This window comes from Xyrauchen texanus, chromosome 34 (genome assembly GCF_025860055.1).
Source record: "Xyrauchen texanus isolate HMW12.3.18 chromosome 34, RBS_HiC_50CHRs, whole genome shotgun sequence".
NCBI classification, from domain to species: Eukaryota; Metazoa; Chordata; class Actinopteri; order Cypriniformes; family Catostomidae; genus Xyrauchen; species Xyrauchen texanus.
In genome coordinates, this window is record NC_068309.1 from 19984127 (window position 1) to 19996996 (window position 12870).

General features: G+C 38.9%; 1 protein-coding gene across 4 annotated transcripts in view; it reads left to right on the plus strand.

Annotated features, from left to right (window-relative positions):
* The window catches only part of LOC127627449 (cell adhesion molecule 1-like), a 479283-nt gene that overhangs the window by 424158 nt on the left and 42255 nt on the right, over positions 1–12870 (plus strand). For all 4 annotated transcript variants that reach the window (XM_052103833.1, XM_052103830.1, XM_052103831.1 and 1 more), the window contains 2 exons: positions 1091–1187; positions 4581–4753. In XM_052103833.1, coding sequence (XP_051959793.1) covers positions 1091–1187; positions 4581–4753 — 270 coding nt within the window. The remainder of the gene's footprint in view (positions 1–1090; positions 1188–4580; positions 4754–12870) is intronic.

The window sequence follows — 12870 nt, forward strand, 5'->3', positions numbered from 1 at the left end:
ACTGATTGGATAATCACATAAATAAGTAGGTGTACAGGTGTTCCTAATAAAGTGCTCAGTGAGTGATTTATAAAGTGTTATAAATGAAGTACTATTTGTTGACTTTCTGGTTGTGAACATTAGAGGAACATGTTCATATTTATTGTGATGAACTATACCTGTGGGTACTCTGCTAAGACACCTGTGGCGACCTTGGGTTCAAACTAACTTTATGCATCCCAAAAAATTGCTTGGTATCGGTTGGCCAAAAGTAATTACAAAAATGGCTCAGAAAAATTAGGTTAGTTCTGAGAAGCGCTGTAGCATAATTTGTTGTGTAGATGCTATTGGTTTGACATGTTGTTATCTATTAAATGAAATTCATACATTTTTAAGTGTGGCTTTAGAGTCCAAAATTGTCCAAATACTTTTTTGGGGCTAACAATTGTCAGCTCATAACTATGACTCGGATATATTCAAGACACTGGCAACATCCAAGGCTCTTGATATTTTATGCGTGAGAGAGTGTTAGTTATGTGTCCAACGTCAGTTTGAATGTCACCCCTACTGCTACACTGTACCAACACAGCAGGAACTCTAATCCCAGCTGAATTGGAAAAGAACTGAGCCTTACCAAGGAGAAGTGCGCATTTCATGCTGAATGTAGCAGCTATGGCTGAAAGGCACGGCTGACGCAAGGTGCAAAAAGCCAGCAGGCTACCTGCTGCCAGTCACTGGAGAATAGAACCATTGGGTGGCCAGTCGTTTTAATAGAAAGGGAAAAGGGCAGTACTTATGAATCAGAAAGATCAATGCTGAGGAATAGGCTGTTGACACAAATGTGCCATTTAAAATGGACATTCATGATGGTGTGGCTTTTCTAAATGTATACATGGCATACATCTGTGTATATTGATTTAGTTTAAATGACTCTAAAGGTTAATATAAAAAAAAAATGCAAATATTTCATTTAAAACAATGGTAATGCTGAAGAGTATAATCAAATGGCTGAGAGCAATCCAATAAGTGTTGAACAAAGCCTAGGCTGTTTAAAGTTTCATGCAGCCTGGGGGCACAATGTGCTCATGTTCTTTGCCTCTATCCTCCGCAGATAAACCTGAGGTGAAGATCGTGGTGGAGTTTCCGGCAGGCCTTACTAGGGAGGGCGAGAATCTGGAACTGACATGCCGAACTAAAGGCAAACCAGAGTAAGATGCTTCTCTACACGATCTCAATATTAGTGATGCTTTAAAGGAATAGTTCATTTAGAATTCTGTTATTACTCACCTTCATGTTGTTCCAAATCCATATGACTTATTTACTTCCGTTGATCATGAATGGAGACATTTTTAAGTATTGGACTGGTTGTTCTTTTCCAGGCAATTACAATGCATGGGCACTGAGTCTTTCAAGAATGCAAAAGTATCATAAAAATGGATCAGTCTTGTAATATAGCACATACTGTAAGTCGTATGGGCCACTTTTCTGATACATATATGGTGCTAATGCGTCCTTTTTGAAGTTTCAAATCCTCATTCACCATTCAGTGTAATTGTATGAAAAACAGGGACAGTAACATTCTTCAAAATTCCTCATTTTGTTACACATGTGAAAAATAAATTCTTACAGGTTTTGAAGTGTAAGGGTGAATACATGAAGACAGAACTTTCATTTTTAGGTGAACTATTTCTTTACACTGACTGCAGTTGCTAAAGCAACTGAAGTAAATTAATTTGATGGCTGTATTTTTCCAGCACTATTAATATTTATTTGGATCATGAAGATTTAACGAACTTGAAACAGGTTGCACCTGTTATTTTTCGGCTTGGTGTGCGGTAAGTGTGTGATCGTGTATCTTCACTCAAATACTGCCAGTGAATGTGCATGCATACTAAAGAGGTGTATACAGGCCAAATGATGTCATCAATCACAGCATCTATAAGGCCACAGAACACATCAAACACCTCTGCACAGGAAGTTAATGCAGTTCATGCTGAAAATAAAGACATACGTGGGCATAAGGTGAGTTATCAGTCTCAGGCCAATGTGTGCACATGTAATGAAAGCCTTTCCTGTGTTTTTACTCTCAACAACCCCTAACATCCTCAAACCGAAATGCTGCAGGGAGCAGAGGCACCACCCGAATTCATTTAATAAAGATGAAAATACAATCAATACAGTGAGCAGAAAATTGGAAGTCATTTTCATTAAAGCTTGGAAAGGAGCCGCAGTCATTACTGTCAGACAGTGCAGGGCTTGGCTCACCATCCCATTTGTATTCTCAGTCTCACCCATGGTTCTCTGCAGCCCCTCCACTGTGTTTTTCCCCATGCCTTCCTCTCAGTAACACACTTTTTCTAGGTCATTTCTTCCTTCTCCGTATCAGGTACGTTGGCAGTTTTATGATATGCATGTATATTTAACCTCAGATTGAGACTCTTTAGATTCCTCTCTATATGGAATTCAGTAACTGCTCACCATCAAATGTTGTTTTCCATCCTCAAAGGCTGAGGATCAACTGCTGAAGAGCTCAAACCAGTCCTTCGTTTTAAAACTGTGAATTTTTTTTTATGTTTTTGTTATGTTTTTTTTTTTTTTTTCTCCCTCCTCACCCTCTCTCTCCTTTTCAAATGGATAGTAACAAGTTTAAACACTGGCACAAAAAAACATAACAACAAGGGAAAGGCTCCCCAGAAGCTCATGGGAAATAACTACACTGCTGCAGTTCCATTGAAACTTGTGAGAGCCGAGCAGAGTTTAGAGCCGCTTTTAGTTTTCCACAGTGGGTTTAGCTCATTCTTATCATCACTGGGAGTGTAGAATAGACTGTTGTGTGCTTGGCTCAGGTGTTTAGAGAAACAAAAGGAGATCGCTCGCTGTGGCAGTTAATGGAGGCAGACGAGAGAAAATCACAGCCTTTCGGTTTTTGTTAGTTTGCCAATATTTAGTTTGTTTGCCAATGCTGTAAGCTGTGACGATGGTCAAATCATTGGTCAGATCCAAGACAGATATATTACATGGCTTGTCTCAGCCTCTGACTGCACATATTGACCTGATTTATATTGCACAAATAAATGCCTGAAATCATTGGATGTGTTTTTTGTGAATAATTGTGAAATTTGCGCGTTGGACTTCTGGTGGTGATTTCACATGGAGTTCAAGTTTGATGAACCTTAACTGGTTGATTTGTTGCATCAACCAATAGGAAGTTGCTTGGTTTGGCAGTGACCTCCATCTGGGTGGTGCTTCGTGCACAGCTACAAAAGACAAGGATATCATTTTAGGGTCAAGTTTATTTTTAACTTCACTCTCCTAGAATATAAAGTGCGGCTTTGAAAAGGCAATTTGTTTTGTGTTGGTTTTACATGCACCCAATATCCACCCATGCCTTTAGCTGGATGTTGGAAGAAGCAGGGATAAAACTAGCCGTTAGCATTCCAATGTACCTCAAATGGCATGTGCTGGGCTGGTGCAAAACGTCTCGGATTCTGTTGTAACCTGTTGTGTCATTGTAGTAACACTAGGGGTCACCCTTAGGAGCCCAAGACACCTCTGATCTTTAAGAAAAGGACAATGGGAATTGGCGAGTGGAATTTGCATACCACTCCCCTGGACATACGGGTATAAAAGGAGCTGGAATGCAACCACTCATTCAGGTTTTGTGCTGAGGAGCATTTGAGTGAAAATACATCACATGGTCATACCGAACCCTGTCAGAAGCATCTCATGTGGAGAGGTCCCATGGTAGGTCCTACCTGAGGGGGGAGGAGTTTCTACAGACATGGTGACCAGGAAGACGCAGTTTACCAACAGGGAAACCACTTTATGGAAATTACAACACACAGGGATACCAATGGGGTAACCAGCGCATGTGGACCACCTACCCAAGTACAGGGCCTAGTTAGCTCACAGACTGGGCTGGCAGCGAGTTTCTCCGAATATTTGCCAGCCACAGGGCTAAGGAGGAAGGACATCCAGAGTCCACGCCTTTGTGAATGCGAAGAAAATGTGCATGTCTTCACCTCAAAGGAGGGGAAAGCGGTACTATGCACAATGTGCAAGCGGTACACCCGGACAGCTTTCCCTGAACTTACCTGTTCGTACCTGACAATCTGCAGAATAATTCAGCTCGCTGAACACAAACGCTCGGCTCCGAAGAAAAAATCTGAATGAATGGTTGCATTCCAGCTCCTTTTATACCTGTATATCCGGGGGAGTGGCATGCAAAATACACTTGCCAATTCCCATTGGCCTTTTCTCAAAGATCAGAGGTGTCTGGGGCTCTCAAGGGTTACCCCTAGTGTCACTACATGTACTCAACACAATGTTGTGTGAGTAACAGAAGGGGAACATCTAATATAATATTCAATATTTGCGAGTTATATGTTGCTTGAACAAAAATGTAGTTTGTCCAAATAAACAGATACTATTGAATGGCCATCAATGGAGAAAATGCCTTTTGCCCCAGTATGGTACAGTTACAGCATCTACCAGCAGGTGCTAACTGGCCCCTGAATGTGAAATTGTCTTTATATTGACTGTCAAAACTCTGTCTATCTAATACTACACCATAGCCATTTCTATTCTGTCTCTTCATTCAGGCCTCGACAGGTGAATTGGGTCAAGGTGGATGATGACGTGCCCTTACACGCAGTCATCACTGGCTCAGATCTCTTCATTGAGAACCTCAACAAGTCCTACAACGGCACTTACCGATGTGTGGCTTCCAACTCAGTGGGCGAATCGTATGATGACTACATTCTATATGTGTACGGTAAGTTCAAAGTGGCCATGCAGTTCTCTCTCTCTCTTGCTCTTTCTCCCTCCCTTATTCACCCAATTCACTGCTCCATATGGGTCAATAACATTGATCTCAATGACATTTTCTTTCCTTTAGGGCACGTTTTAATCTGACAATTTTCCTCTTGGAATTTACTTCTAATATGGTTTGGTGCACTAAGCCTGTTTTGAAATTGCTGTTCTCCATTTTAACAGTGTAACCATGGACTCAAAGCTCTTAAAAAAAATGGATGTGTGCTGTAATGAGGTTTTATGACTGAATAGATAGAACAATTTATAATGCACAACTGTCCCAGTAGTAAGGGAGGCAAACTTGCAAAAGACCATCTGATAGAGAGCATCTTAATGTTTCTGTATATTTATTTATTTATTGTCCTTTAACAATTGTTGTTAGTCGATTGTATGATATGTGCTCAGTGAGATCTTGGGTAAAAGCCAAGGAAAACTGTGTAACTACAGCGTCAGACAGTACGACACACATCTGAGAACTTTCGTCATGATTGACAGCATTGACTGGCCATGCACCAAGTTCTGATGCAAAATTAAATTGGTACCACATAAATTCATGCAAGCCCTTTTGCCAATATCACCAATGTTTTTGCTGGAAAGGAAAAGGAGTGTCTAGTATTGTTTTTTCATAATGATCGGCGTCATACGAGCAGTCAAACTGCAGGATTGTGACCCAAAATTTCGGACACCATTGGCACTTTTTCAAAAGTTTAGATTAATCACAAATACAATCATCTGTTGTTCATAAATGATCAAAGACTTCCTATTTTGTCTTGTGATCAACAAAATATTTTACGATTACCAAAATTTGTCTGTGTGAACCAGTCTTAAATCATCTTAATCATTCAAAACCATTTTTTTTTTTTTTATACCATTAGTGTGAATAAGCATTAAAGAAGAAAGGCAGAAGCCAAACTTTGTGTGTGTGGGAACCCATCGCTCAAGCTCTTCAACATTGTGTGTTGTCGGTGAGTCGCCACAGAAACTTGGCTTCATCCTGATTGTGCATGTTCCAAAAAGTTGCCCCAGCACGATGTGCAAATGTGGCAGTAATTGCGACAGGCTTTTCACACGTCTCTCCCATGAGCAGCTTGGCAGTCATTCCACGAGAATTTTATGAGATTTGAACCAACAGAATAGAAGAGAGAGTGACACAGCCACGTATGTTGCTCGGAGAGCTCAAATCCCTCCCCTATTAAAAACAGCAATGATTGTAACAGAATCTATCAGGATGTTTGATGCTACTTTTAATATCTACAGTGATTCAACCACATATCTTGTCTGACATTAGAATTGCTAATGCAGAAAGGGGGCTGCAGGGCTGGTCTGTCAACATTTAATCTAGCATCATGTAAAAATTACATGTACATAAATATTCACAGCCTTTGCTCACTACTTTGTTGAAGCACCTTTGGAACCAATTACAGCCTCAAGTCTTTTGGTGTATGATGCTACAAGCTTGGCACACATATTTTTGGGCAGTTTCTCCCATTCTTCTGGGCAGGACCTCTCAAGATCCATCAGGTTGGATGGGGAACGTTGGTGCACAGCCATTTTCAGATCTCTCCAGAGATGTTCAATCGGGTTCAAGTCTCGGCTCTGGCTGGGCCACTAAAGTACATTCACACAGTTGTCCTGTAGCTACTCCTTTGTTATCTTGACTGTGTTCTTAGGGTCGTTGTCCTGTTGGAAGATGAACCTTCGCACCAGTCTGAGGTCCAGAGTGCTCTGGAGCAAGTTTTCATCAAGGATGTCTCTGTACATTGTTGCATTCATCTTTCCCTCGATCCTGACTAGTCTCCCAGTACCTGCCGCTGAAAAACATCCCCACAGCATGATGATGCCACTACCATGCTTCACTGTAGGGATGGTATTGGCCAGGTGAGCGGTGCCTGGTTTCCTCCAGGCATGAGGCTTGCCAGTCAGGCCAAAGAGTTCAATATTTCATCAGACCAGAGAATTTTGTTTCTCATGGTCTGAGAGTCCTTCAGGTGCCTTTTGGAAAACTCCATGCAGGCTGTCATATGCCTTTTACTGAGGAGTGGCTTCTGTCTGGCCACTCTACCATACAGGCCTGCTTGGTGGAGTGATGCAGAGATGGTTGTTCTTCTGGAAGTTTCTCCTCTATCCACAGAGAAATGCTGGAGCTCTGTCAGAGTGACAATCGGGTTCTTGGTCACCTCCCTGACTCTCCCTCGATCGCTCAGTTTGGCCGGACGGCCAGCTCTAGGAAGAGTCCTGGTGGTTCCAAACTTCTTCCATTTATGGATGATGGAGGCCACTGTGCTCATTGGGACCTTCAATGCTGCATAAATGTTTCTGTACCCTTCCCCATATCTGTGCCTTGATACAATCATGAGAATTCTACAGAGAATTCCTTGGACTTCATGGCTTGGTTTGTGCTCTGACATGCATTGTTAACAGTGGGACCTTATATAGACAGGTGTGTGCCTTTCCAAATCATGTCCAATCAACTGAATTTACCACAGGTGGACTCCAATCAAGTTGTAGAAACATCTCAAGGATTATCAGTGGAAACAGGATGCACCTGAGCTCAATTTTGAGTGTCATGGCAAAGGCTGTGAATACTTATGTACTTTTTTAATTTTTTTATACATTTGCAAAGATTTCAAACAAACTTCTTTCACGTTGTCATTATGGGGTATTGTTAGTAGAATATTGATGAAAATAATTAATTTAATCAATTTTGGAATAAGGCTGTAACATAACAAATGTGGAAAAAGGGAAGCGCTGTGAATACTTTCCGGATGCACTGTATATGTGGCTTGGAAATCATAGCACTGGGCCTGCTGATAACCACTATAATAATACAGGTGGCAAATATTATGATATAGCTTTATATAAATTAAATACAGATTTCTTCCTTAAATTATATGGTAGATTATACTCTTGACTTTCAGCAACACAATGTTTACAGTATTTTAGAGTAACATTACATGTATTGGCATGTTTAAAGTTAACCCAAAAATTATGTAATCACTTGCCCGCCCTCTCGTCGTAAAAACCCATATGGCTTTACATTTTTCTGTAAACTATTATATTCAATCTTATACAATTTTCACCATATATTGTAAGGTAACTTACAGTTAACCAGTTCATATGTATTTACTGTAGTATTTTTACAGTCTTATTCTGTTAAAATTATTTAAAAAAATTAGTTCCATAAAGTTCAGAATTCAGAACATTAATGTTTATCTCAAATCCTTGGTTTTTGGTGGAAGAGCTTCCTGCCTCCTCAATAGACAGCCAGAACAGATGTACTGCAGAGGCAATTTTTCTCTAATGCATTTGTTCCCCAACTGTTGTGAAGCTAAGTGATGGAGAACACTTGGAGAGTGGCTGGCACTAAACTGGTTATGGGGAAAAAATACATTCCCTGAGACACATATCCAGGGCCCCCATCCCAGCATGCCCCAGCGGGAGAATGAGATCTAACACACCGGCCTGTAACAAGTTTACAGAGTGCCTCTAACCTAATAAAGACTTCCTTTGCCTCCACAGCCCTGGCCTTTAATATTGCGCACTCCTCCTCTGCCTGTCACCCTCGCTCTCGTTTCCTCTCCATAACAATTCCTCCATGCTTAGAGGGCTTTCCTCTGGTATCTCACAGCCTACCGGCAGAAATCGATCACGGCAATACACTTCCTTTACTGTGTTTACCTCAATTCTGAACCCAAACACATACATCTCATATTTTCATTCACCCATTGTTGGTCAAGAATGTGTTGCACCCATAGAGAGGTGTTCACATTGGGTGTGGCTAACCAAAGCAATGCCGTAGGTATAGAAACTAAGCAACCAACAAAATCCTGTCACTTATTGTGGTCGCAGCTGGTTAGGACAAAAAAGTTTACTTGGAAAAGATAGCTCATCACTAGTTGCTTTATTATGTGGCACCTGGCACATTGTATTATATGTTTATAGTAAAACATTGTACTGTGCTACCATGCAAAGACAATACACAGTAACTAAACATTTTGTCAAAACTGAGTAATGACCAAAATGGAATTCCTTAAGCCGGTTGCACAAGCCACAGGTATTGGACACAGGATGCGTAGATGCAGTGCTGATGGCAGTTCAAAGTTGTTAGTCTAGTCACCGTACACACAAAAGTTACAAAGGTTTTTTGTACTTCTTTAAGACTGAACTGAACTGAAGTGACATTGATAATTTTACTGGTTTGTGAATGAAACCGGTGCAGCTGCGCAAACTGAACAATTACAAATGATAAAACTAATTTATTATGCAATTTCTCTGTATGTAACCTTGAGTAGGCTTCATTTGAGCTTTCAAACCACAAAAAAACATACTTGTAACTGACAATACATTGTCTAGGCTATAAAAGGTACATATACATAATGTATCATCATGTCATGGCTAAAGTAAATAATCTATTTCCTTTGATAATGATTTGAGTCTAATTTAATGAGAAATTATGTGAGTGGCACTGCAAAATTTTGAACGGGCTCCGAAGTGCTTTCTACGGGCGAATCTCATGTGGTTGTGTAAATGGCAAGCATAAACATATATTTGTTTTAGTGTAAACCTGAATCCCCAATCCTCAACCTAAATCAGTGTGGATTCAACAACACAGCTTGTGGAAAACAAATTGTTTGGTGAATGATAAACAGCCTCGTTTTGTGACAAGACTCAGACTGTTTGAAGTAACTAATTGTCCCGTATATCCAACAACATGTGTAACACAAAAAGAACCGTACGGGAGAACAGCAGTCATCCTAGCAGTGCATGTAACTCAGAAAGATCCATCCTCGGTCCAGCAATCTCAACATATGTTGGAAACGAAAAAAACTACCAGCTCTGCAGTGCTGCCACGGCTGTTATAATAATGGAGCTGCAAATCACATCTCTCCACATTTTCCTTCCATTTTTAAGGCCTTGCTCACTTTCATTCAATTTGCCCCATCAATGTTCCCCTTGCAATTCATTGTATTGGTGATTTGCACATTTAAATTTCAGATTGCTCTGATCAATTTGGTTGCTGTCAAACACTTTCTGCAGCCCGCTATTCAAGAATCCAGTCAGTTGTAAATTCAAACATGCAAATGTGCCTTTAATAGTGTCGGCAATGTAAAACCTTCCTTCTGGACATCTGAAGATGAAAGAATGCATTGCAAATGACATGTAGGCTATCGTATCTAAGCTCAAACTAGAGCATCAGAGCTGTCATTCACATTTAGTTATGAGTTATATGATTGTTTGTTTATGTTTTAAGGAATTATGTTTCATGAATATTAATAAGTACTTCATGTGAATGAGTTGACTGTTATCTTATAGTTGACTCAGTTGCAGAGTTGCATCACTAGTAGGGGTGGGCAATATGACCAAACATCTAAATCACGGTAATGGTATATGTATAGGTCTTTCTTTCTGGAAAGTCAACAAGAAAGGGAATTATATATATATTAAATAACCATTTTGTAGGAGTGGGTGATACGAGCAAAAATTGATATAGCACAATTCTTTACATTTGTGGTCAAAAACAATATATATGACGTTATACACTTTAAGTGATTAAAAATTTCTGATAAAATAAAAATGTTTTACTTTTGATTTAAAACATTGTCCAAAGTAGCTTAATGGTAGACCTATCATGCCTTTTGCAAAACTTTATCAATAAATAACCAATTATTAAATATATTATTTTGTAAAAAAAAAACAAAATAGAAAAAATGAGTCTTCTCTCCTTTTAGTTGTACATTTTGTTAGATTTTATTCTGATATTTTATTCGGATTTAGCCTTCCATTTAAACCTTTATTGGCAACTACTATATTGAAGATATAAATGCACAGTTGCAAATCTCACTTCTCTCTCTGTGCTTACGGGAGAACAGATACCGTAGAAAAGCTAGACAGCATCTGCAACAGTAACTATGGGCAGCGGGGATTATAGCTGAAGGTCAGTTCCAAAGCACGAAAAACAGAATTAGCACATCATTTTCTTAACATGCCTTTTCAAACATTCTGTGTGTTAATCTTTCTCCATGTTTATTCATCTCTCTCAGTCTCACGTGCAGCCAGTTGAAATGTTGCACACACTGATATTTAAATACTGCGATATACAGTACATGGTATAGAAAAATCTCTACTGGTTGACACTTTATACTGTCGCCATGATATGGTGTAAATCACCACACCCGCCAGCCCTAATCACTGGTATAATCACTTTGATTGTTCAATCATTAAAATATAATAATAATTGCAAGACTTTTTCAGTCCTTCAAAAATATGTATTTTTAATATTGAGTTGCAGCATTTTGTCATAGCACACCTGATGGCATGAAACAAAATGCAGTGGTCTTGAGATAGGATTTGTTGACAAATATTTATTTTTATTTTTTTTTATGCAATTTTAAATTGAAACTACTTGATGTAAGCTGGTGGAAAAACAGCTAGATGCAAAGAATGAACAAAGATACCAATCTGACAGATGCATATAGGCCAACAATAATAAAATAAATTGTAGACAGAACTCGCTTCATTGCCCCCTATCCCAGAGTACTCGACCAGTCAAAATGAATTAAATGTCTATTCCTTCACTGTTTTGTGCTTAAAATAAAAAAAATCACCTGTTCCCCTAATTGTAGCAATTAGTATGTAATACTGTGTACAAAGAAAGCAAACTGTCAATACAAACATGAAATGTACTATAGTTATATGATTACACAATTCTCTCAGTAAATCACAGTCTACATTCTTATTTTTGAATATGCATTGTTGCATGTTTTGTAGGACTCTTTGAGTTGCTTCATCATATTTAAGAAGAGTCTTATCAATCTCATGTTTCAACTGACAAATTGTATGGGTGCAGTTTGTAAGTACTCACCATGTCTCAGAGGCAGAAGAGTCTCTTCCATCCACACCCATTTTATTCTGTCTGCTAGAGTCATTAACAAGGGCCAACCCTATGCCCTACCTTCATTAGGCTTTCATTGGAGTCGTTCGCTGTAGCGGTGCTGCCAAAGTCAGATTTGAGTTTACCTATTGTTATTATATGCCATTCATTCACCTCTCTTGCTCATTGATTCTAAAGAGAGAATGAACATACAATTTATGAAGGGGGATTTTATACTAATTTAATTACTTTACTAGGGCAAATATGCCACTTCTATCACTTATATGGTCCCTATCTCAGGTATGTCCATGTATATTAAGACAATGAAATAAATGAAAATAAATAATGTCTGTGTAACCTAACCTAAACAAAAATTCTGATATGTTAAATAACCCTAATGTTAAATAATACTTATATGATTAGGAATATAAGGAGATATGTTGTCATCTCTGTCTCTGTTTCATTATATTAACTTTTTAAGCTTTGTAAACATGTAGTAGCAGTATTAGTGAACTTGCTACATGTTACATTCATAATGCATGTTGTACACTGTATTGATCAAACTATTGTGTATATCAGGGCCTGTTTTCACAAAACATCTTAAGGCTAAATGTAGCTACAATCGTGGAAATTTAAGAGCAACTTTTAAAAATTAGGGGCATGTCACTCCTAATTTAAGGACTCATAACATTTTTATCTAAGAGTAATTCATGAAGCATTTTAACACAAAAAGTAGCTCCTAAACCCACGTCGGCTTAGATGTCATCCTGATGACTTATAAATCCTTAAGAGTGACTCACATATCATCCGAAGCATGGCTGCTGCCATCAATCCACAGTAAAAACGATGTATTAGAATATTATTATTACATTGACTGTTTAAAAAGGTATCGCCTGAATCACATCTGTCTATGTATTTTAGTTATATAATACTATAAATATTATAATGCTGACATTGACCTTTAAAAAATGTATCGCCTAAATTGCAAGGGTGTTTTTATTATTGTAAACTTAGTTAGAGATGCAGTTACCTCTCCCACAACCTGAAACAACCCAATTACACCGGAGATAAAGGTTTTGACAACTCTCGGCTGCCTGGCCACATCAAAATTAAACTGAGTAGCATGGATGAATTGGGAATTTCTGTCATCCATCAGTAGAATAATATATCTATATACAGTATGTCCTCTCCAGACCGCACATCGTCTG